This window comes from Pangasianodon hypophthalmus, chromosome 7 (genome assembly GCF_027358585.1).
Source record: "Pangasianodon hypophthalmus isolate fPanHyp1 chromosome 7, fPanHyp1.pri, whole genome shotgun sequence".
Classification (NCBI taxonomy): domain Eukaryota; kingdom Metazoa; phylum Chordata; class Actinopteri; order Siluriformes; family Pangasiidae; genus Pangasianodon; species Pangasianodon hypophthalmus.
The window spans coordinates 7,524,157-7,550,523 of NC_069716.1; the positions used below are offsets into that span (position 1 = coordinate 7,524,157).

The 26,367-nt window shown below is 37.9% G+C and overlaps 3 protein-coding genes across 5 annotated transcripts in view; all 3 read left to right on the forward strand.

The window, feature by feature from the left end:
* Nucleotides 1-1,035: 1,035 nt before the first annotated feature.
* selenot2 (selenoprotein T, 2) lies at nt 1,036-7,267 on the forward strand. The gene is made up of 6 exons (XM_026940652.3): nt 1,036-1,367; nt 1,940-2,050; nt 3,664-3,790; nt 4,104-4,191; nt 4,959-5,105; nt 6,364-7,267. Exons 1-5 carry the CDS (start codon nt 1,144-1,146, stop codon nt 5,078-5,080), a joined length of 672 nt encoding a protein of 223 aa, XP_026796453.1. The 5' UTR covers nt 1,036-1,143; the 3' UTR covers nt 5,081-5,105; nt 6,364-7,267.
* A 1,288-nt stretch (nt 7,268-8,555) lies between these two features.
* Nucleotides 8,556-15,871, forward strand: rnf4 (ring finger protein 4). 3 transcript variants are annotated; one of them, XM_034306216.2, is made up of 8 exons: nt 8,556-8,695; nt 9,237-9,338; nt 9,535-9,658; nt 11,962-12,038; nt 12,209-12,221; nt 12,439-12,562; nt 13,214-13,265; nt 15,110-15,871. In XM_034306216.2, the coding sequence occupies exons 2-8, from the start codon at nt 9,327-9,329 to the stop codon at nt 15,257-15,259; spliced, it is 552 nt and encodes a 183-aa protein (XP_034162107.1). In that variant the 5' UTR covers nt 8,556-8,695; nt 9,237-9,326; the 3' UTR covers nt 15,260-15,871. The 3 variants fall into 3 exon arrangements, with proteins under 3 accessions (XP_034162107.1, XP_026796586.1, XP_026796587.1); XM_026940785.2 differs by having other exon boundaries at nt 8,592-8,716; XM_026940786.3 differs by lacking the exon at nt 8,556-8,695 and adding an exon at nt 8,724-9,139.
* Nucleotides 15,872-18,368: 2,497 nt separating this feature from the next.
* fgfrl1a (fibroblast growth factor receptor like 1a) overlaps nt 18,369-26,367 on the forward strand; it is a 42,336-nt gene continuing 34,337 nt past the window's right edge. The window contains exons 1-2 of the mRNA XM_026940730.3: nt 18,369-18,863; nt 19,216-19,313. Coding sequence (XP_026796531.1) covers nt 19,250-19,313 — 64 coding nt within the window. The 5' untranslated portion in view covers nt 18,369-18,863; nt 19,216-19,249. The remainder of the gene's footprint in view (nt 18,864-19,215; nt 19,314-26,367) is intronic.

Sequence of the window (26,367 nt, forward strand, 5' to 3'; positions counted from 1 at the left end):
TTGTTTCTAACAGCTCATACACAGGGACTTGTATGGCAGACGTCCCAAATAATCTAAGACTTCCACAACATTAAATCTAACTGTAAACCATTACAATGTATGGCGTTTTGTACATTAATAAATTAAATATTATCATTGGCCAATCTCTGCGGAATAACACACTCCTGACCATGCTGTTATACAAAAAATAATGCACTTCGGGGGTATCGGGGTTGGTGGCATCACAGGGTATCTGGTTCAAGGTTCTTTATTTGTCACATACATATAAAATACATGTGATATAGTGAAATGTTTTCCTTAGTTCCTCGTCCCACAGTCCCATGTCCTAACAATGAACAGAACCAACAACGAACTAACATACACACACATAATAAAAACAGAATATGATAAAATATAGTAGACTATATAATAAAATGTAGCAGCCTATAGAGAAATGTAATGTGAATAAAATAGAATATATACCATAGATATGTGTGTGTGTGGGTGTGTGTGTATTAGGGCTGCATAATATATCAAAATTATCAAAATATTGCAAATGTAAATATTGCGATATGCATATCACAAGGGCTTGTGATAACTGAATGATTTTAATACTTCAAAAAGATAAGAAAAGTCAAAGTTTTAGGGCAACGCAGATTTGTTTTCTTCAAAAGAACATGAAACGTGTGTTGGTTATGTAATTTTCAGTTTATATATATATATATAATATATATATATATATATATATATATTATATATGTATAATTTATTTGAAAATTTATTTTACACACTTATTTTAGCATTATTTACCTCATATTGCATTATTTAACAAGTTATCGCATATTGCAATTTTCTTCAATATTGTGCAGCCCCTAGTGTGTATGTATATAGAATATGAATATATAAATAGAAAGAGACATGGTCTGTCTTGTAATTCTTTACATAATATATTTTATTCCTTACTTGTATGATGTTACTTTGTACCTATTATAATGAATAGCAACGTGTACAAATGAGATAAGCGATAAGGCTTTTGGGGATTTTTGTTCCGCTTATCTGGCAACCCTGTGAGAGACGGCACACAGCCTGCAGTGAACCTGTCACTCCTGTTAGTGACCGGGGCGTTGCATTTTATGCAGGTCCCGTCGCGGTTTCCACACAGAGATGGCCGAATATAGCCACACGGGTATATTAACGGCTCTGTTGCTGTTTACTGCCGTGACGGTGAGAGATATTTACTTGGGCCGGACTGCGACAGAGCAGCTGGAGCAGCAGGCCGCGAAGAGCAGCATGGCCTCCAGCGGCTTCCCGGAGCCGGAGAGCAGCAGCACGCAGAGGCAGAGCAAGACCAAATTCTACACAGGACCAGTGCTGAAGTTCCAGTACTGGTGAGAGCATTTTATTATCTTCAGTTTTCTCCTGTCTGTCTGCCTTCAATATTCGAATCAACCACTCTTTATGAAGAGGTACACACCTTAAATATAATAGGAGTCTTTAAAAAGCTAACATGGTCACTCTCCACTTTGTCAGTAGAAATTGGGGTTGTGTCCTCAATGGCTCTCAGTGTGATCTCTAACACACTTCATAGTGTATAGACGCCATTGTTTTCTATCCTGTGTGGTGTGTTTGTATAGGAAGCAGGGAGTCATTGGGATTGAGCCTGAGACACTGCGCGCTTAAACTGGCTAGCTTTGTGACCCAGTTCACTTTTGTTTTGTGTCCTAAAGTAAATAGTTAGGAAAATTATGGTACTTAAAATATCTGTTTGTAAGGTTTTGCGTGATTAATACAGCCATGTCACTGAGAAAGTCCGTATAAGCCGTAAGCTAATATGCTAAACCTGCTAACAGGTTTTAAAATGTAATGCGAAGAAGACACAAAAGGTAGTGAATGTAATGTTTTAAAGGTGTTTTGTAGTAACGAAATGTTGACATGTTCATGTTTGTGTGTTTGTTTGCAGTATTTCCTGAGGGTACAGTAAGGTGTTCCAGGAGTACTCCAGGTCTATCAGCCAGCTGTACCCGGACATCCGAATCGAGGGGGGAAATTACCCTCCCAAACTCATCAACAAGTCAGTTCCCTCTCCCAGAGTGCACTTTGTTGCATTACAGCTGCAACCTGGAAGTTATCTAGAACATGATTTAAAAATAAAAAAACAGTGGGTTAAGTCGTGGCCTTACAAAAATGTATTAAATCGCTGAGAAAACCCTTTGGTCCTGAGTGCTTGTTTGTGTTTGGCTGCGCCTCCTGTCAATCATTTTTATGAACACTGTGCAGGCCACCTAAGAGCCTGGGGGCGGAGCTTCGTGAACATGGGCGGGACTCATTCAAATGTCAAACCCACCTAAAGGGGCGGTCACACTAGACTTTCAGCTTGCGAAATTTCTTTGGAGACGGCTACGGACGTGGGCGGCAACAGGATATGACATCACATGCCAAGGGGTTGTTTTTTTTTTTTAATCCTCACATCATGGATTCCGATTATATTCTTTTAAAGCAGTGTTGTGTAAAACAAGGTGTGACACCACTATAATCAGTGCTTCCTCCATTTTGGATTTCCTGAAGAGGTCACGCCGTGACGTGTCGATCTTCTATTGGTCACACGTCTCCACATGATATGAACTGGCAGGTCAGAGTTCACCGAACTTGAATTTTGGAACGCGGCAAAATGCCAGACTGCTCCAGCATTTGCATGGAAGTCCGTGGAACTGAAAAGTCTAGTGTGATTGCTGCTTAACCAGAAAAAAACCTTTAAAGGTGCATTAGATAAAATAGGTCTCTAATGACTAAATGGGTGGAGCTAAATAAGATTTAAATTTTTTAGTTATTGATCCCACCCCCATCTCCACCCACATACACAAAGCCCCGCCCCCCAAAACTTATTGTGGATCAACTAGAGTTACCATAGCAAAGGCTGTCATGACATCACTTTCAAGCTCACCTGAACATTCAAGTTACAACATAAATATAAACATGCAGCTTCCCCTCATAATGATTTAAGAGGATGTGAAGAGATGTTGGGGGCTTGTCTATAAAATGACTGACAAGAGGCCAATCCAAATGCAAACATACTTTCCGGACCAAACGGCAGATTTCCAAACTTTTTTCATAATTTTTCATGTGCTAGTAAGAAATGAAAAATATTGACTGTTGCACCTTTAATGCATTGTACACAAAAGCCCCAGAAATGTAGCTCTAATTCGCATGTGAGTTACAGGAAAACTCCACTCTTGAAACACATTAAATGTGTTTATACTGATGTATTTTTGATGTGACCAGTGGTTCTGGTTCTAATTTGTTGGTTGGTGCTCTATTTGTGTTATTCCTGTGAATAGTTAGCGGTTGTGTGCTGATCTGTTTGAGCAGCGTGTAGGAGACGAGAGAGCTGGACAGACTAAAGGACTAAAGCGCTGCTGCATCGCTCTCTTTAGGTAGAGATGAAGCAAGGACTAAATCCTACTGCACCACCAGTCGAATGGCATTGTGCATAATGTACAAAACAGTCAACCAAAGTAAAAACTGACCAGCATGTCCATGAAAGAAGTGTTCAAACTAAATCTTCACTCCACAGGTTATTTATAAAGATTAATAAGCAAGTGGTTCATGGTGGATTTTTCCTTGAACTCACTGTACATACAAGAAGGAAAATGTTGAAGCATTGCTCTTCTGTTTCTCATTCCTCAGATATATTGCAAATTTCATCTCCTACTTTAAACTGCTCGCCATTGCTCTGATTGTCACTGGACAAAATCCTTTCCAAATGCTTGGAACGAACACACCAAGAGTTTGGTCATGGGGTCAAGAAAATAAGGTAAGAAATGCCTCATTTTGACCATGAGCACAGGAGGTATGGAACTATGTTCATATTTATTTTTCTATCTTTTTTTTTCTTTTCTTTTCTAAAAAGCTTGTTCTGATAAATGTGTAGAATGTCGAGGCAAAAAATGGCACGTGTGTGCGAGCTGAGAGATTATATGCCTGTAATGTCTGTACGTGCAGATGTAGTGCGTTGTAAAATAGTTCACGTTATTTTGTTTGCCGTGGAGCACTTCTCCTCAGGCAATGCTTTAGACTGTTTTACATGACTGTGTCTTATGACATGTATCATTTTCTTTCTCTTTCAGATATTCTCATGTCTCATGGTGTTCTTCCTCAGTAACATGTTGGAGACCCAGTTCCTGTCTACAGGAGCATTTGAGATAACGTTAAATGGTAATTTTTTTTCTGTTAACTTTTCGTGTTTCTGAAAGGATATTGTTAGTATTTATTATACCACCCTAAAGTTGATCATTTTCCAACAACAGCACATCTTGAAGTGTTTTATTGCGCTTACACCTCATCATACTAGTGTATGGATTTACATTTAACTTTATGCAAAGTTCACTATCATTATTGCAGCTATAAATAGTCATTTTCTCACCAATGTCTTTTTAATCACTTGAAGTTTATAAGACAAAATAATGCAGTTTGTCCTGATACTGAGAAGCGGGAACTGTTAAATAAATGTGAAAAATATGTCCTTACATATAGCATCACCATATCAGTGGTTATATGTTTTGTTTTTGTTAAATAATAGCACATTGTTAAATTTGTTTATTGTTGGTCTTAGATCATGTGTAGCGTCTCCATACAGTTCCCTGTGAATAAGTTGTTACTATAGAAATGGTAACATATTAGAACGAGTGCATTAATTAATTAAAACTTGCAGCGGACACTACTGTCGGAGGTGCTGTATTAGAAAACTAATCAACACTTCCGGACCAATCAGATTTGAGAATTCATCAGCACTGTGGTATAGGTTTATAAGAAACACTCTCTTCATCACTTCAACAGCAAATGACGCCTCTGGATCATAGAATTTGGGAGATTTGTTTGTACTTGTATCCCTCTCTTCTCTTGTGCTACAGGATACAGTGTACCAGCATGCTTTTTTTTTTTTTTTTTTGCGGGGTACTTCTCACACTGTGACCTTGTTGTAGATGTTCCCATTTGGTCAAAGCTGCAGTCAGGGTATGTACCGAACATCCAGGAGCTCTTCCACATTCTGGACAACCACCTCAAGATGAATCAGGTCGACAACCTCAAATTCGCCTCGCCTTAGCGCTGCTGTTCAAGCGGAGAGAGAGGCAAGTGTTAAAGGCATTATACTGAGGCCTGATTCCTGTTTTTTAGCACACACTGAAGATGGTTTTTCTGATATCACGATAGACTTAAAGCTGACGTTATACGTGACGCATAACTACGTGTGTGCTTGCATTGTTTACATATTTGACTGTGTACCAAGAGATCAGATCAGAGATTATCTCTCTTCCAGGTCAACTTGTAAAACTAATCTAGGATGCACATTTGTCAATGTAAACAGTATGAAGACTAAACTATTATATATTAATCTAGAAGATCTGTACAAATAGTATGTAGAATGTACTATTAGGTGGGTTCTGCATGTTTTGTTTGTTTTATTCAAACTCGAACTTCTTTTTAAAGGAAATTCCATAAAGATGCATCTGATCTGATTATCTGCATAAATAATATAGTTATAAATAATAGTTTATTTGTTGCCTTTTAATACATAACCATTAAAGATTAGTTCATGGCTATAAATAACACAATCAGTTTGAAGTGCTTAGGATTTATTTTGCACTGATGCTTCATGTTACTACTTTTCACTAGTGCCATAGACTCTGAACAGATGAGATGCATCTGTTTTGGACTTGAAGCACAGAATAAACACTAGGAGTGTAAACCTCAGGCTTCTACATGATGCAATACAATTTATATTTATAAGTCAACGATTTAATATTCCACCGAATCTGCTACAATTCTGCCACAATTTGATTTTTTTAGCCGCCAGTTGATCTTTAACTAATTTTGTTCAGAATCTGGTGTAGGCCTGCTGTTAATTTGCAGATGATGATGATGATGATGATGCAGAGAAATGTTGGAGTTTATGGCAAATCACCTTGCTAGAATATTAAAATATTTACGCATCAGTTTAAAAGTCAAAATTATTTTACACCAGATTGTTCTTTTTCGATAATCAGTTTGAATGCTTTTTAAATTGAAGCATCAGTCCAAACTGTCAGATTGTGCAACAATCATCCAGGTCTATAATATCCTGATAAGGCGTAGCAACGCAACAGTTAGGGAGAGACTGGAACACTCGACATTTATTTTTTTTTAAACAATTTGTTTACATATCCCGTCAGTGTATCGTTTCTGTCAGCACCCCAACCATACCACCTTAAACAAGCATAACACTATTTTTTATATATTTATGTTTAAGTGTTGGTTTCCCTTTTTAATTTATTTGATTAAAAAAAAAAACAAGTGGATGTAAACCTCACCATAGAAGTGACACAAGCCTTTCTTTTCTTCCATGTGCAGGTGTCTGGAGCTGTTTTTCTGGACAAAGGGACCGTGGACCGTGGCTTAATGAAGGCCTGCACTGCAAACAGCTTGCTGTGGGTGCAGACTGGATGTTCCTGCCACCACACACTCTTCCTCTGGCCGGCAACACACTCCTCCAGACTGGTTCCATCTCTAATGGGCAGCACCCTATAGGCATCCGTTGTGTGAAAGTCATTTGTGAGCTGGACGCACTAAACTTTATTTTCAGATGCTGAAACTAGAGATACATGAGCAAATATGACCAAATAAGTGGCAGTCAGGAAAGTGTCATAAAAATATCTCACATTTGTCTGCAAATGTTTGAATGATCGTAGATATGTTTGTTGTGTGGCGCTGCTGTAAAACTGTAATTATGTATACAGGATCTTTCCTCTATATACATTTCACTTGCACTGAAAAACTGGTTTTCAGGCTAAGGGAAATGTTTGTGCTAATGTGCAATTCGTTTACCTAACACTCCACTTTGGTGAAAATCCTCTAGAGGTGTAATTTCATGTCCTTTTAGCAGAGTAGATGGGGACATGTTTTAGATGGGAAACGTGGTATCCATTTGGATCTGCATGTTCATCCTTCCTCTTAATTTTTCAGGCTTTTTGTAGCAATGTTAAGCTGCCTGTTTAGAAAGGTTGTTTGGAGTAACCACTGTCTTAATCAGAACACTGCACATCACAGGTCAGATATAAATGGTACTCTTAATTTCCAAAAGCTTTCTCTATTTTTTAATTTCTCTCCTAATGGGTGAGGTCATGAGAAACCTCTTCTCTTTTAATCTACCTTATTCATGAAATTGTAACCTAGGTGACATTTTGTTGGAATTTATCTTGCAAGAGCAGAAATTTTACCATTGTTTCAAAAGAATAAAGGATATAAAAATTGACAACACTTGTGGATTGATTTTAATGAATACACTACTTTGTCAAAATTTCATATACACAAATCCTCTATCAAAAATCTAAATTCAGGGTATTCATGGATTAAAAGTATGAAAAATGTATAACGATTTTGTGAAATCAAGTTGTTAAATGGTTTAATGAAGTCTGATATACTTCAATGGTTTAATGAAGTCTGATATACAATCCTGGTTTGTTTGAAATATTTGGTTCACTGAAGGATTTCTTTAAACAAACGATTGATCTATAATGCTTTTTAATAAGAAGAACTTTGTGAAACACTAATTCCCACAGCTTGATTCTGAGCAAAAATCAGCTTAATGTTACCCTTGAATGCAATTTAAAACACAAGTGGGAATTCAGTATCAGAGTCTCTTGTCTTATTAACACTGATTTCTTTAGCTAGTCTGATAAGCACACAGATTCTGCTGCAAAAGTCACTGGGTACAACATCCTTCCTGAATTATTTACAAATTGGTCTGAATCAAAGCTGTCATGTCTATTTTGTGAGATCACAAACAAGTGCTTGTGGGTCCCTGGAGGACTAGTGGTTAGGCCTCATTGCTCTCGCCGCAGTGGCCCAGGTTCAATTCCCAGCCAGGGAACCAACCCCATGACAGTGCACTCCCAGTGCAGAGAAAACTGGGGAGGGTTGGGTCAGGAAGGGTCAGGAAGGGCCAGGAAGGCCATCCGGTGTAAAAACTGTGCCAGGTCAAATATGGGAGCAGCCAAAAGAAAACAACAAACAAGAGCTTGTGTTTTAGTTATTAGTTTTAGTTTGTGTTTTTAGTTTCTCACAATATCAAATATTATGACTTTTTTTCTTGTGATATCAGATATTACACCATTTTTTTTCTTGAAATATTTTTCTCAAAATATTGTGACGCTTTTCTCGTAATATTACACTTTTTTCTCTCTCTCGATATATTATGACTTTATATATTTCTTTATTATTATGACTTTATGTTATGACATATTTCTCAAAATATTATGATTTTATTCTCAAAATATGGCATTTTTTCCTCATAATATCAGATACTATGCATTTTTTCTTTGTATATTATGACTTTTTTCCTTGAAACATTACAACTTTATTCTCGAAATCTTGTATTTTTCAAACAGTGGCCCTAAAACGAATCCGATAATAATAGCGAAACTAGAAACTACCAGGAAATAATTGTCTAGGATTTACATCCTCCACACCGATAGATGTCAGTGTGAACAGTACGACTTCTTCGTTTTACATCTATTGCTGTGTCCTAATCGGCTGCCACATTGGTGATGCAGTGCACTATATAGGGTTTGGAATCTCTTGTATTACACCCTAAGTAGTGCATAGGGAATAGGGTGCGTTTGTGACTCTACACGAATGTTGCTTTTTGAACCAGAAGCTGGCTTGGCTTGTCGATGATTTTAAAGTATATAGAAGACAGAACTTGGTATTTCTAGGCATTTCAGCCATATTGTTCTTTTAATTTACCAACGATTTTAAAAAAAGGAAGTTTCATTTTGCGGATTAAAAATAAACGAGGAAGCAACACAAAGCTTTGCAGGCTAACATGTTAGCTTAGATTTAGCTTTGCTGGAAGTCTGTTACTGTTAGCTGTAGAACAGGAAGTGAACTCTACACCATTGTTTATATTTAATTTACTGTGGAAGGTCATATAATTGAAGCGAAACGAGGTTAGCTAGCTAGCTAGCTAGTGAGGTTACCTGACACAGCTAGCATCCTGGGTATTTTCTCGGCTAACGACTCATTCAGCTACCCTGCTAACATGTAGCTACCTTTTATATAATCTACTGAACGTCAGTGTGACATGCTAAGCTAGGTGTTTACAGTACATCTATACAGCTATATCCAGGTGCAAATCAACACCGCTAGAATTGTCATGGCTAATAGCTAATAAACACGACTATCTTGTATCATATAAATCTCACTGCCACCTGTTTTCCTTATAGTTGGTGTATTGGAGACTTTGGGCATCTTTGGTAGCGTCAATGAACATTATTTTCCCCTCTACGTGCTAAGAACTTCTTGTCAAATCAATAATGAGCAGCACGGTGAGTGATTTCTGTCTCTTTGTTACTCACGTGATCTGATGGCAGCCACGTGACTTGTACTGATTATATTTAAGCCCTGCTTGTGGCCTGAGGTCTGCCTTTGCCTACCTGTGTTGTCTCACCTGTGTTGTCTACTAACCTAACTCAAACACTTTTTTCCTCTTTCTTTCTTTTTTTTTTTAATGTTCTATTGTAGACTCAGAGGAAAAGGCGGACGACTTCCACTTCATGTTCGAGGCGCAACAGCAAAAGAAGCAGGACACAAATGTCTCAGGCCTCAGTGGAAACCATTGACGTTATAGAAAGCGACAGATTAAGCAGTGAGTGGAGTTTCTCCAGGTGTGATGATGTGCTGGTTTGTGGGTATAAGGTGTACAATCAAAAGGCACTCATTTTCCAGACCTAGAAAAAGTTCTGGAGAATAGGTTTCATCTTCCAGTTCACTGGGATGCAAACAGGCACGTTGGTGAAACTACACATAAAATGCATTGTGATCTACAGGGCTGATGGAGATCACTAGCTCACTAACTCTAAAGTACAGCGTAGAGGTTGGATGTTTCCAAAAGGTTAGTTGTGGGTTGTTTTTTTTAATTAAGTTGCTATTTCTGTGTATCTTGTTATCTAAACTGTGTATCGCATTTACACACATGGCAGATGTTTTTATCCATAGTGGCTTACAATTTGAGCTGAACTCATATAAGGGTTTTGCTCAGGGGTCCAACACTGACAGTTTGGTGGTACCGGGATCCATCCATTTTCTGTACTTCTTACCCTACACAGGGTGTCAGGGAGCCTGGAGCCTATCCCAGGGAACACGGGGCAAAAGGCAAGGGACGGGGTGCCAACCCATTGCAGGGCATAATCTCACACACACACACCCAATAATACACACTACAGACTATTTAAAGATGCTAAGCAGCCTACAAGATATGTCTTTGGACTGGGGGAGGAAACGCCCAACCCTGGAGATGCAAGGCAAATGTGCTAACCACTAAGCCATCGTGCATTCTGGGACCAGGAGCAAACCACTGCCTCATTTTGTTCTCCATCCTGTCAGAAAAGTCCACACCAGATGATTCAAACCCTTTGCTTGAGCACCCTTTTTAATCACTCACTCTCACCTGGTAAATCAGAAATTACATACAAAGCTAGTTACCCAGCTATCACAAGTTGTGTAATCCAATCTCTCAGCTGGGTGATGATACAATCTCCACAGATGACTGCCATCATACTGTATAGAACCATGTATATAAGACCAAGGGATGTTTTTCCAAACTTCATCTGTCTAGTTTTGGTGAACCTGTGCCCACTGTAGCCTCAGATTTCTGTTCTTGGCTGACGGGAGAAACCCGATGTGGTCTTCTGCAGCTGTAGCCCATCTACTTCAAGATTCAATATGTTTTGCCTTCTGAGATGCTTTTCTGCTCACCATGGCTGTAAAGAGTGGTTGTTTCAGTTACCAAAGCCTTCCTGTCAGCTCAAAATAGTCATTCCCTTTACAAAGAGTTTCTGCCTGCAGAACTTCGATTTACTGGATTTTTTTGTTTGTTTTTACATCATTCTGTATAAACTCTAAAGACCGTTGTGCATGAAAATCCCAGGAGATCAGCGGTTTCTGAAATACTCAAACTAGCCTGTCTGGCACTTAACTTGAACAGAATCCATTTACATTTTTATATGGTAACTTTTGTTAACATTAACTCCAGGGTCAGCATTTAACCATCAGAAGTAAAGCTGTTTATGTTTTCTGACATGATAGAGTTTTCAGGACAGAGGGTTTTAAGGTTTCTTGGTAACTACCTAGTTTCAGACATTTCACAACATTAAATTGAAGTGTGAAGGGATAAAATGCAAGATAATATATTGTTTATTTTAATAAATAAACAATTTTTAGTGTTTGCAAATTGCTATGGTGTAAGAGGACTAAAGAACTTTGCTGTTATTGGAAACTTCAACTTTGGGGTGATATCACTCCACCTCGTCATTGTTTTCCTATAAGGGCATGTCCCGTCATATCTAGTTTCGTGCTTATTTGTTTGTTTATTCATTCATTCGTTTGCCTACTCACCCCTACCATAAATAAATACCACTACTGCTGAGCGGGGGAGGCATTATGTTTTCGACTTGTCCATCCATCTGTCCGTCCGTCTGTCCATCCAAGATTTTCTTTAGCATGATATCTCGAGAACGAGTGGTTGAATATCTTTAGGATTTATATGAAATTATGTTGTAACCAGCAGATGAACTGATTAGATTTTGAAATTGATCTTAACAAGGTCAAGGTCACAGTAAGGTCAAATGCCTGAAATATTTTTTTCCCTCAATAGCTTCTTTCCTGTTATACAAAGATCTTATTTGCGTGCATACTTCAATAGCTTTCTTCATGTTGGAAATATTTTTAAGGATATTTCTGGGATACAAATTAGTAACAAGAAGGACTACACTTGTTGTTGAACGCATCCCTGTAAACTTGTTTTATTAGGTTTTAGTGCCTGAATGCCTTCTTTATTCCAGACCATTACCTAGTAACCCAACAGAAAAGTGCAGCACAATGTGTATTGGGCATTGGGGCAATTCTTACATCTCCTTCACACTTATCCACTTTTCTCGTTTGTTTTCATAGGTGAAGAGGTAGTAGACTTAACCTGTGAAGGATCAGAGCCAGCTGTGGTCGATCTTACAAACAATGATTCAGTTGTGGTGAGTTTGTTGCTCTTTTACACTCTTATCTAACAACAAGAAAGTTCTTCCTAATTTATGATTTTACTTTTGTGTTGTCCATTAAAATGCCATTATGGCTGTTTTTATTGAACGCTTGTTTTTTCCCTGCTTCTCCTGTTTAATCATTCTGAACACCGTGTGAAACCCAGCTTGTGGATGATGGTAATTAATCTCCTTGTTTTTGAATAATTCTTTAACTGCTATTCAGACATTTTGCCCAGATAAATGACTAGATGAAACACAGACCTTTTTCAGATTGACATGTTTTATGTAACATTGATTTATCTTGATGTGTGTATATACTGCTTTTATCATTTGCGGTATGATGTTCAATCAGTTATGTGATAGAATTAGTCACATGGCGTTATTGCTTTGGAAGGTACACAGAGCAGACGTATGCAAGGCACAGAGAGTTATGTGCTGAGCAGCGATGACGAGGAAGAGCCGAGTCCAAGTCTCAGTCCAGCTCTCCTGTCATCACTACATGCGAGTGCAAGAGCCAGGTAAACCTCGCCACGTCAGGGTTGGACTGAAGCTCTGGTGCTTATTGTTCTTTATCTTTCTTTCCTTTGAAATGATTAGAGCCTCAGTCTTTGGCTTCACCTTCATTAGCTATGTTTTAAAATTTGTTTAAACAAAAAAATTGGTTGACCAGAAGTTTTTCAAGTTAACTTTGTGATTGTTATTTCCAGTCATTTTTTATGTTGTTTCCATGACATATCTGTCGAAAGCTCACAGGAATGACAAATACCGAACTGAGTCTAAGACTATCAGATCTTTTAAAAAATAAAAAAATAAAAAATATTGTATTCTAATGAATTTCTAGAGTGAGTTCGATGCTTCTAAATGAAGCATCGAATGCTTGAAGCTAGAAGTTTTTTTTGTTTTTTTTTTGGGGTCCCCCATGTGCCATACTTTATAATCAGATATAAATGTTGCACGTTTTCTGCTCCAGTTGTCCCACAACAAACAATGTTTTCCCTCTCTGGTTTGACGGAGAGCTGTGATAAATCCTGTAAAATGAAATTTATGCATAAATCTTTGTTACAGTTTCGCATGTCAGGTCAGCACTTAATCAGTTAGTCAAATAGGGGTAAATTCAACTTGAGATAGTGTAAATAATACAAAGCATTGTTTTGTGTGCCCTTGTACAGGTCTACACCTGGAGCGGTTAGCTGCCCTGTGTGCATGGATGCTTATGCAGAGGTAAAAATGGCATCAAATTCAGTCAAGTTAACTACTTGGGGGGGTTTCCATTCAGCTACTTTTATATTTTTTTGTAGACATTAAAAATGTTGGTTGAGGTACTATTTTCTCCATGAATAAAGTGAAAATAGTGATGGAAACCTTTTTTTGAGTAAATGAAAACCGTAAAAATACAGGTATCAGTCTGTTTGTGGCATTCCTAATCCTCACGCTACTGGAAGAAACTAGTATGCCATTATTTTCGTTTAGGTTATTTTAGTAGGTGATCTGGGATTTGAGGCTTGGCTTTTGGCTGTGCTTCTTTCAGCACCCTTATACTGTATGTGTCATGTTATTCCTCATAGTAGTATGTGTTATGGTACACTAGTCATGTGACTACTTGTCTCAGATTCAGTTCGTTTTTGTTTGTATAGTGCTTTTAACAATGGACATTGTCACAAAGCAACTTTACAGAAATATTTAAATTCAGGATAGAAGTTTTAAATTTGTAAGTGTATCCCTAAATTTATCTCTAATGAGCCAGCCAGAGGTGACAGTGGCAAGGAAAAACTCCCTGAGATGATATGAGGAAGAAACCTTGAAAGGAACCAGACTCAAAAGGGAACCCATCCTCATCTGGGTGAAACCAGACAGTGCAATTGGAAATAATTCCCTTCTATAACTGTGTACTACATGATCAAACAGTGCAATTGTGTAACTAGGAAATTCGTTATAGTAATTTTGTTGGTTATCAACTATTCATTGATGGAGGCTTGAGTGCAAAACTGTTCGTGGCAATTGTAGTCCTAAGCCATCGTAGCAAAAACTATTTTATCAATTGAAGTCCAAAGCCATCTTCATGGTTTCTAAGTGGTACCATCCACAGTAATCTCGTGTATCTTTAGGCTGTCCATATGGGGCCATTTACCTTTGATTGGGTTAACTGCAGAATGGGCCTCATTTATCAAGCTGGCTACAAGACGGATTTATTTGTAAATCGTTAGTAGCCACGTTTTCACAAGAGATTTGGTATTCATGAAAATCCTGTAAATTCAAACATTCCTACTCGAGTGTGTGCAAATTTACTCAAAGGAAGACTAATATATACCTCGACTTGATCGACTCAAATCATATAATTTGCATGGATTACTGCACTTTTATATGGAGTATAATGTCAAGTCAATAATTGCTTATTTTTATTATGTTTACAGTATTTAGCAGATGCCAACTTATAGCGCTTTAGAGTCCCTATCAAGACCATATCCTCATGCTAGTTCACTAGGTCAGGGACTACAGTACCAGAAAGAACTGGTCGTTTTATTTAACTGGCATTAATTAAAGAATATGAAAAATAAAGTGAGCCAACACAAACCCATACAGTAAGGTAAATTTTAAAAAATTCAATTATGACTAAAGAAATAGCACCAGTCTGTCTGTGCATAGCCGAAAGCCATTAACTCAGCTGACAGGAATTTTAGTGCTCGTCTATTATTGAAATTGTATATTATTAAATATTTTTATTGGCATAGACGTGAGTCAACTTCTGCCTTTCGGCCTTTACCCTGACTGTTCATTTCATGCTCCCAGCTATCTCTGCACTTGAACTTTGGAGTTTTGTGGGTGTCACTACATGCAAATGAGCTGTGTCAGGAACACACTTTGCATTTTATGAAAATCAGAGTTTCCAAAACTTTTGTAAATACATATGCCAGAAGAGTTTAGTTCAGTTTGGCTTTCGCAAACATTTACACGCAATTTGTATTAAACGATTGATAAATAAGGCCTAATGTTTGAATCTAAAGCTATAAATGGTACAGAGAAACAGTGCTTCTCACCTGAATTAACTTTTTATTAATCTTTTCCAGATCATTGAGAGTGGACGGCTGATGGTCTCCACCAAATGTGGCCACCTGTTCTGCAGCCAGTGCATCCGCGACTCCCTCGCCCGGGCTCACAACTGCCCCACATGCAGGAAGAAACTCACCTATAAGCAGTATCACCCTATCTATATCTGAGACAGAAAGGGACATTGTGGTTTCACTGTCCTGTGTAACCAGACCTGCACTTTTACTGTTTATCTGTCTCTGCCAAATTCCTTCCTAAAAGCTGGCATGGTACATCACCTGAGCTTCTTAGTATCATACATTAGTGGGTTAATGTCCACAAAGATGAATTCATCCGAACAAGGACCTAGAACCAGAAAGCAGTTAAATTCTTTGTAAAGTATTGCTTTTAATGGTACATTCACGCACTAAAATATTGGTTCTTTGCGTGATGTGATGTGCTTTACTGTATTTCACAGGAATCTGTAGCCAGCGTGCATCTTGTGTATATTCACAAGCAAAATGAATGCTTAAAAATGATGCACTCTGCTGCTTACTGCCCAGATCATTGTCACTATACCATGTAAGAGCTCAACCCTGTTTCATCGTCAGACAGACTGAATTTGCCATCCGCTTTTAGGTTATGTAACTGCAATCTCTTGAAATAACTGTGTGCACTTGGTTTGTTCTTCCATGAATCCATTCACTGTAAATATTTGTATGTATGAATGTACAAAGATCTAGTAAGTTAACAGTAAGGAATGTGTAGAGTGTAAGCGTATACCAATAAAAGGTTACAATGCCTTTGGTTCACTTGTAATTTTTGTAAACGACGGGTGAGCTGAGGAAAGACTGCAAGCTTTTTTCAATGCTCCTGATGGCAATTTAATGTTTGAAATGATGAAACTTTTGCTTTAAATTTATAAATTTTAAATGCTGGTGTTTGAAAGGAAATGAATTTCAGCATGTTGTTTCTGTGAATGTGACAAAGCATAAGTATTATAGACTAGATTACAGACTATAACTGGCAGGTGACCTGATTTCATCTTTCTGAAGGAAAAATGCACACTGCTGACTTGCGTGTCATTTTGTATTTTAATTTTGTTGACTCCTACATTACCCACAACACTGCTCAACTACCTGCTGATAGTGGCATCACTTGAATTCATGTCTGCATAAAGAAGAGCAATGCAGCAATGCTTTAGTCTGTTCAGCTCTCTCACCTCCTCTTCTGTACACTCAACTCAAATGCTATAGGTTCCAAAGCTTCAACGTCCATGCTAATATTTCCATTCTCAATTAGTGCTTATTGTCTTATGGATTGTTAATTAAACAAACCGGGTCACTTCTGTAATGCAGCACGACTGTGTTGTATAGCTGTTTTGCATTCTGGAGTGTTTGAGTTCAGTGTATGATGTCTCTACCTTTTCTGTGTTGGATCACTAACTGGTGTGGTATTTGACATCATTGGAAGATGTTGAGTGAGAAAAGAAATTCTTGCTCTTTTGTTTTACAGAGCTAACACTGAAATTTGACTGTTACCCCATGTTTGATATTGCTGAAAATCCATCCATCCATCATTTTCTGTACCACTTATCCTACACAGGGTTGCAGGGAGCCTGGAGCCTATCCCGGGGAACTCAGGGCACAAGGTGACAGACACCCAAGAGGGGGTGCCAAACCATCGCAGGGCGCAATTGCTTGCACGCGCGCACACACTACAGACAATTTAGAGATTTCAATCAGCCTACAACACATCTTTAGACTGGGGGAGGAAACCGGAGTACCCGGAGGAAACCCCCAACCCCGGAGGCATGAAGCAAACATGCTAACCCATTGCTGAAAAGCTTTCTGTTAAATACCATTGTAACTGCACTAGCAATGTCCTCCTGTGACATCAGTGTAGCACACAAGTGCTAACTTCTCACAGGAACAACGAAAATACAGCACTAAGCAACAAATTAGGACCAGAATTCCCAAGTGCACCACAAATGTTTCAATGTAAACACATTTAATGTGTTTCAGGGTGAACTTTTCCTTTAATACATTACCTACACATTCAGCAGTCAGCTGTGTATCTGCCTGGAAGTACCACAAGATGGCAGTGTGTGTGTTGTGGGAAGGCAAATCAAGAGTATTGTTCTGTTAGACTTAATCTAGTGTGAGTCATGGGTACAAAACAAGCTCTGTGTTTTTCTGTTAGTTCCCCTGCTCTCAAGATATAGTCCTACAGATAGTTAGTATTATAAGGTTTTATCAAGAATGAAAAGGAGATAGAAACTTATAACACTACTGTCTAGAATTGTTAGAATTGGGAAAAACCTCATGTTTCCCATGATGTGATGCGGTTTCCTTTTCTCTTTTTCTTTTGTTGTGTGCCTAAATTCATATATTTGGAAACTGTATGTGGTACTTGACACTTAGACATCAGGGTTTTTTCCCCCTAAATCTAACTTGAAGTGATTGTGGTTCAATGAGTAATAACTGTTCAAGTGTCAAGTCTTAGTAAACAAACAAACAAACAAACAAATAAACAGACAAAAAAAACTCAATCTTTTTGTAGGCAGGTACTTCTTTAATTATTTTTTTAATAGCCATGATCTGTTTATTTAAATATTAGGCTCATTATTTAAATGTGTACAATAATAATATTGGTATTTATTGGAGCCACAAACTTTTTTATTCCTGAACTTTCCACCGATGTGATACATTAGGTCCAAGTTGACATTATTTATTTATTGAATTACAGAAGTTTTAATTAAATCCATTTAATTCATATGACCAGTCCAACAAGCTAATAACTGTAAGAAGTCTAAATATGTAATAATAATAAAATACATAATATATTATTTATTATAATAAAATAATAAATAATATAATAATAAATATAAAACATTGATGATGAGTTGTGATTTCCAATACTATAAATAATAATAATAATAATAATAATAATAATAATAATAATAATAAAAATATTATTTTGAGAACGTAATTGCTTTGAGAATGTTATTACTTTGATGTATAGGATGTAAATAACACTGATATATAGGATGTAAATAATATTTGCGTTATAACTTGGGCGAAGTTATGCAATGGAAAGCAGTTAAACAGTGCACATGTGTGTATATCCTTATATAAGTGATATAAAGTGAAATAATGGCTTCTAGACTAGGCAGCGCATCATATTTCCAATAGGAAGTGATTTGGGATTCGGCCATACTCTACTATCGACTATAAATAACGTGTTTATAAATCGCAGCGCTCTGATTGGTTCAAAGTTGGCCGCGGGGCGGAGCTTTGCGTGGACTTTACAATGCAGTGTGACGGGACAGCTCGTGCTGCTGCAGGGCTAAATGAGCAGTTAACGGTAAGTGCAGTTAGTTAGACGAGTCCAGTGCTAACTCTTCTTGTTTATTTTCTGGTCGTTTGGCTTCGCGGGAGTGTAGTTATCTCAGAAATAACGTTTCTCAGGAGGAGACAGAGTGAAAGTAGAGCAAATTTCGACAGCTCGCCAGAACTTCATGCTTGTAGCCTGTGGTTCCCGTGCGCGCGAGACTGACAGTATCAGCGCCTGGTTTATTTACATGTAACGCTCATTAGCGAGAGCTTACAGTGTTTATTATTGGAGCTCACGCGCACAAAGAAGACGCTATAACTTTGGATTATTTGGTTACTTGGATTTTGGATACTTCTGCCAGTAAATACTGAATAAACCAAACTTCATTCGCCTGGAAAGATGTGAGCCTGACATTTTATCAGCACTGAGGAATAAATTAGGGAAATTTCTCAACACTTGGTAAGTCTGTTTTTATTTATTTATTTATCTGTCTATCTATCTATCTGTCTGGTGTTTTGTTTGTTTGTTTGTTTGTTTGTTTTGCATTACAAATGCTAGTTTGAATAGTTTTTCCTGACGGAAAAACAAACCTATGTTAGTCTACACACTGATGTTGGAAATTAATTCCTCTTGGTGTTTTTAATCAGTTGAAAACTTGTTATATGATATTGTTATTTTTCTTTAAAAAATGGCTCATTGACTCTCCTCCAAAGTAAAAATCTGTTACAAGTCATGATCTTGTGTGTAACTGGTCTTAAGTTTGCCCTGCATTAATTAGCAAGAGGATTTTCTTTCATGCTTTTTCACACAGATTCAAGAAAGCCAAGGCCTTTCCTACAGACATCATGGAGCTTCTGTGGATTGTTCTTGCTCTTTTTGATGTTATTTACATGACAAATTGTGCTCGAGGTGAGTAAAAAACTTTTTTGTCTAAATCAATAAATGATGAATAAGGACATCTAGAAATAGAAGTTTTGATTTGTGCAGCCAGAGGCGACTGACTATAAAACACTTAATACCTTAGGATTTGAACTTTCTCAAATTCAGAAATACAAAACCAAGTTTATGTTAACGTGTTACGTTGTAAATACTCACACGCTGAAACTTTTAACACCATTTAAATACCCGTTGTAGTGTATTTCAGTTGTGTTTCTGAGATAACGCAGTGCAAAACTGCAGAATGTGACTGTTGAGCATTTGAAGTATTGTTGAGTAAAGACTAATGGAAAATTCTGGAAAGGAGAAATATTCTGATATTAATCATACTAAAATACTAAATACTCAACTTAAATGTGAGAAGGTAGTTTCAGTAAAACTAAGCTTTCTTCATTCACAAGAGTAAAAGTAATACAACATATTTTTACGCAAGATCCAGTTATTAACATTTCTTATATTCAGAATTTTGCTTTTATGTTTCCTTCCTGTCACTAATAGTCTAAACCAGCTTTCATGAAAAAAAAAAAGTGCACTCTAGAGTCGAGTAGACCAGAATGACAATTTATTTCCTGTCCCTCCTCTACCTCTGTGAGTTAACTACATTGAAATTCAACCATGCAGGTTTCCTTGAACCTGTCTCTGGAGTTCAAGACCAGGTTTGGAGCTGTGAGGCCTTCAAAGGCCGTCACTGGCTTTGTTTCACAGAATGCGATCCTCTCACATTAGCCAGTCTCCGGCCTTCCTTTTTTTTTTCTTCTGCCTGGAACGAGCCATCGTTTCCATTCAGTGGTGGCTGAATGCAGGCCCAGGCTGCTGATGGGGAGATAGCACAGCTCAGTGACTCTACTCCATCAGGGCTGCAGGTGAAGCGTGAGCAGCCGAGTCTCTCTTTTTTTTTGCCCTTAGCATATGTCTCAGACTCAACAGCCTGTCGCCGAGACTGGAAGAGGAGCAATGGAGGGGTTGAGGAAGGAGGGGGAGGCCAGAGGAAAGGGTGGAAAGAGAGAGAGAGAGAGAGAGAGAGAGAGAGAGAAAGAGAGAGCAAGAGAATCTGAGTAGATCGCATCTGCATCCCAGAACAATGTGGCATTCACGGTCACAGTCTTCACAGAGATGCATCTCCAAAGTAAACAAAAATATCACAAGCAATGCGATTAGATTAAGCAGTTATGTTTGTTTGCCACAAGTTTTGGACAGATAGGCTTGTAAATCAGCGGTGACTTGTTGCCTTGATTGTATCAGAGCACGTACCTGTGGGCACATTTGATATGTTGCACTTGATATGGACAAGGGAAAAGAACTAAACAGACAGAAGTCTGTCTTTTTATCACTTAAAGCACCAGCAAATGGTGCCCATGTTGCCCTGGGGATCAGATGTTAGACAGTGGAAGTTCTTGTAATCTGATGTGATTTGATACTTGAGTTTCACAATTTTCACAAGTTCCCACATTGTCAAACAATGGACTTTAGAAGTAGATGTTTCCAAATCTGTTCACTATGCTCAAACAAACTATATATTGATATGATCCAATGAAGAAGTTATATTAGTTCTATATTGAACAGTTCTCATTTTGTAGAGATGGACAAATCACAAGCTCGGGCACCCAGGATAAGCAGATTTAGTGTCTGGGCCATTAATTTTTTTTAATTTGTAGATTCATCTACAAGAAATAGAAAAAACTTTACTTCTTATTGACTAGCAAAACAAGAGTTTTCATTTGGCATGGAGTTATACTGAATATCACTACACAATTGTGCAGTGCACCTCGATGTAATTATAGTGTCAGCTCCTCGTTCTGAATCTCGCCTCTTGTTCCACTACACACATCACCAGAAGCATAGTCTGGTTTTCCATAGAACAATTTTTACTAGGCAGATTAATTAACAGTAGGGTCAGTGCCATTGCACTTAGGGGTTAAGCTCAGTGGTTAAGATACTGGCCTACTGATTGGAAGGTTGTGAGTTCAAATCTCAGCACTACTGAGCTAAGTCTGAAATAATGCACATAACTAGCTTGCTGTCTTTTATTACATAACATTAGCTACCATGTTTTAACCTAGTCAGTGGGCTAGTGAAATCTCTTACCATTTATTCTCTTTAGAATGTAAGAGAATATAATAGTGGACAAATTTATTTATATATTAAATTTAATAGCTGGCCCACCAGGCAAGTGAAAGCTCCAGTACTCTGCACAGTCTTGTGGTTTGGTTGCACAAAACACTAATTCACTAGGCTAAAAATTGATTTGATAACATAATATAATAAGGTATGGCGAGCTTGTTAAGTGCATTAATACAGACTAAGAGGGAAAAAAATCAGTGCCCAGCCTGTCACTATGAGCTGTGGTGTTTTGTCCTCGCATTGCAAGTAAACTGTATTATTTGTGGCTGATTAATATGTTTATAGAAATGTATCATTGTAGTATAAAGGTGATTTGCAGTGATCCTTTAATCTGTCACCTGTCAGTAGTTTGCATCACAGATTAGGTGACTTGGTTGCTTAGTGAAAATAAACGCTTGTACTGTCAAGTGTTGTTGCCAAGGTTTTGATTAAATATTCATATTTTTGTTGCTGCTACATGAAAACTGATGCACGTCATTTCAGATGACTAACATTTTCCGTTTGCTTGAGGAAGTGCGGTTTGCTCTCGGCTCCCGTAGAGGCTCACGGAAAAGTTCAGCTTACGCAATGCTTCCGGACTCGAGCATCTTCAAGCAAGACAAATTAGACTCTGACTCCATCCACTCACTATTCCTGCTAGCGTGAGTTTGTGTGTGCAGTGTGTATCCAAATCCCAACTGAGTCACTTTTTGGACAAACATGCCAGAAGCATGTTTAAAAGTCCCACATGGAATTTTAGCAATTTGTTCACACAGCAATAAACTGAGCATCATTTTGAGGCAAAGCTTGTAAGGCAAGAGAAGTTTAGAAATGTTTGTTTCTTTAGGATTTTAATCAAGCTAAGCTTGCTTGTGTTGTGAAATCATGCACGGTGTGTTGCTAATCATTTAAAGCCCAGTTTCTGTCCAGAATTTGAGGCCAAACATGTAGTAATTAATTTTCTCCACACAGAAAGAGCAGAGGGCAAAGGTGCGAAATAGAAGAGACTTTGAGCACGTTTGAAGGCGCCAATTGTTTTGTTTACACTGATCTCGACCACCCTTGAAGCAAAAATTTTAAGGAGATACAAATCACGGGCTTAGCAGAGCACTCGATCAAATAAATAAACTTTCAATCATGTAAAACACGCTTAAATGCGATCGACAAAAAAGAATTACAAAATGGAAATGAATAAATAAATAGAGTAAAATGGTAAAAGCTTGACAGAGGGCTAGGCATTTGTTCATCCCCTATTTCCAACCTCTCACTTTCCCTCCCTCTTCCTCTCCCCTCATTCTCTCTCTTCGACTGTTTATCACCAGTGAAAAGCCGGGGGGAAGTTCATTTAAGCGTGTTTAAGAAACATGGTGTCACAGTTGGCAGCCCTCATTTATCTCCAGAGCTTTACTTTAAGGTTTTAGGTTTGTCAAAACAACATGATCTAGAAAGCTGACTATTAAGGTTTGTGCTTTACATTTTTCACTTCAAGTCACTTCTCACTTCTAGTGACTTGTCTCAGTCTGTTAACATTATACACTACAGAAACTTACACGCTAGTAATTAAAGGAGAGATTTGTTGCTATAAATTCACTACTCACTAGTAATGAATTAAGAAAAACTAAAGAAAATGTAGCCTAGAAATAATATTGCATTAAATACAGGTTTTAAAATAGTTTTTTTTCTTAAACAAAGAGTGTGCTAATAGTGGTAATGTGTTACTCTCACCAGTCTCACAAGACTAAGCACTAAGGAAATCACCGCTATATAATGTAAATGAGCGAATATAAGTAGAGTGCGTCAGGATCCCCCAGAATGACTAGGAAGTTGAGAGAAAACTGTGAAACTCAGTTCCGCTGAGGAAGGCAATAGGAAGAACTGTTGTTAAGTGGACCCAATAAAGCAGTTATAGAGAAGCCAAATGCTGTTTACATAAGGGCTATGTCTGTGGCACCTACTCTCATTAGCAATAGACTGCAAGTGACATTCTTCAGTAATGAAGCGGAAAAACATTAACAGATAGAAATCTCGTTTGCTACACTGAGATACAAATGTTCCCTTGAAGCACTGTGAAAGACCAAACCACTGCAGATGAACCAGATAAGACTATGAAGCTTATGAGTTTGGGAAGTCATTTGGAATAAATGTAATTATAGGCCATGTGGGGCATGGGCTTTAAGCAACCATTAAAAGAGAGTCGGAGTGGAAGTGATAGGAGGAGAGACATATGGTGGCTGTTTTGATGGCTGATGGAGGTCCGTCAGGTCTTTTAAACGGATGAAGGCTCCTGCACTGGCCTTGTTGCCTTGTGATGGCATGATGCTGGTACAGGATCATGTTGCTCTGTGGGGGAGGTTCTCTTAACCATTCAGCTTAATTTTCAGAAAGGGGGAGCATGGGTGCAACACACTATGATGAAGATGCTATTATTCTTAAAAAGATACGGCAATAGCAAATCTTCATGGATTGAGAAAGTAGATTGAAACACAGATTGTGTTAAATAAATAAACAGACAAACAGCACATGAAAGAATGAATGAAAATAACAAATGACTGTAAATAAGTAACTGGAAATAAAAAAATAATAAAGAAATAACTATAACTAAAAATGAATACATAAATAAATAAGCAAATATATAAATAAACAACCAGTCAAAACAAAACTGTATAGACCAAAGCTTTTCCATATGAGCAGTTGTAGAGTTTTTGAGCTGCTGAGAATCATATTCTCATATCATAATCATAAACTCAATTTCTCAGCTCTTACTCACAAACTTTCCTCTCCCTTCTTAACCAGTGTACAGGAATTGCTGTTAAGCCCTGACATGTCAATGGCTCATTGTTGTGAGCTGGTGGTCTGTGTTTGGCCAGTCCTCTGCAGAAGAGGTCATAGGTCAGAGCAGACAACCAGAGAGTGGGCCAGGTTAGGTCACATGCCTGACCCTTCACCAGAGGTCTTACAATAACATGTCAGATCTCCCCTGGTGTACGCCTGTGTGTCCTGGTTTTCGATATCGACGTTTTCCTTCCGCCATTCTCTCGCTCTTTCGCGTCCTCCTCCCACCCCCGCTTTCCCAGCTGTTCTTTTGGGTGAGATACAAATGAGATGTTGAAAAGGCATCGTCCAACTGGAGACAGCTTTTCTTGTTTTCTTTGGGATTTGGCATGTCAGTTTGTGTCGGGGCCTGCTCGCTTCCAGCAGCTGTGTATATGTCATGTGTTGGTGGAGTGCTCAGCAGCAGGAGAGAGAATGCCACACCAGCCTCAAACAAAACAAGGCACACACATGATTGATGGCCTTTACCTCTTACGCTTGCTTCCCCCTTAATGCACTCGCTGTTGACACATATTCTTTCACAAAAGTTTGTTTTGTTTTGGTTTATTTTTTGGAGGAAGAAAAGCTTTGCACATCATGATCTGCAACTTCACAGTGGTTAACACAGATTGGCGTTTATGCAAAGTTGCAAATGTTAAGATTAGACAGGGGAGTTATCAGTCAGAGCTTTTCTTACAAACTCTTACAAAGGGGATTTTTGGATTGGATGGGCTTTGGACTCACAACCATATGACTCCTAGGCCTCTGATGTAAGAACAAGTGTTGTACTCTTTCAAACATTTCAAGGACTCCGACAACTTGTAGATTTATCTTTGTAAAAACATGTCAATCCATTATATGAACACCGTCAGTTCTGGTTTTGTTTAATTGAGACAAACACAGCTGTGAGTTGCTGTTGTAAGCTAAGGGTCCAGTAAATGTCACACAATAGAAAAATGCTATCTGCACTTGCTATCTGTATCACACTCTGTACAGGTATTTTCAGGTGACACTGCCTACTTGTGAAAACGTGGCCACTTTCATTTTGTTTATCTTAATTAATTAGAAAAAACACAGCAAGTTCCCTATAATTTTGGGAAAGGAAGTCAACTAAAAACATCAAAAACATGACTGTGGATGTTGTTATGGCTTAACATAGTCAGGCGAGAGTTAATTAGGAAATTAATCAAAGCAGTAAGCCTAGACTAGCTTCTTCATAAACATTAAAGTCAAAAGTGTGTCAGGCTAAGTGCAGGTGCTTGGTACTTCTTTGCTCTTTGGTATCCTCTTTATAGCTTACTCTTTAAAGCTGTGGTTCTCAAAGCAGGATGCTGGATGCTAGGGGTCCTTGAAGCAAAGCCGGGGGTCTGTGATTTTTTTTTGTTTTGTTTTGTTACAGTGGTAGTAATCACAACCCTGTGTTATCAAAGGTATTACATTTATTATTAAGGTGAATTAAATTCAGGTGAGTTGAAGCAAATGTGTTTAATCTGACTCTCGAAAACTCAAAAACAAATAGGCCTATAAAGAATGTCTGTTGAATCTGTGAGTGGAAAGTTCAGGAATAAAAAAAGCTCCATGGCTCTAGTGAACAGACAAAATATTATTGTACATGTTTAAATAATATTCATATTCCTAACATTTGAATAGTTGGATTAAGTTTATAAAATAAATCTGTTTTTAGGGAGTCCATTTTTTTTAAACAGTTAAAAAAATCAGTGGTCTGATAGATGCATACTTAGATGTTTAGATTTATATTTGCTCATTTTAGTTGATGTTTTTTTCCAGAGCAACAGGATACAATTGAGCAGTTGAGGATTAAAGGTATTGCTCAAGGACTCAACCATGCCAGTTTGGCAGTGCTGGGGTTTAAACTCACAACTTTCTGGTCAGTAACCCCTGAGCCACCACTTCATTTTGACCTAAAGTGTTTTTTTTGTTTTTTTTAACAATCCTACCTCTAGACTTAATAGTGTATCAGAGATAGGTGCAATCGCACGTTTCTGACACTACAACTGAATTCATTAATACAACAAAGTTAAGCTCTTTTTGGTGGCACTGGAGAAGCTCTTGAATGGAAATTCGTGAAATTTATAAGTCTATGAGTCTATTTAAG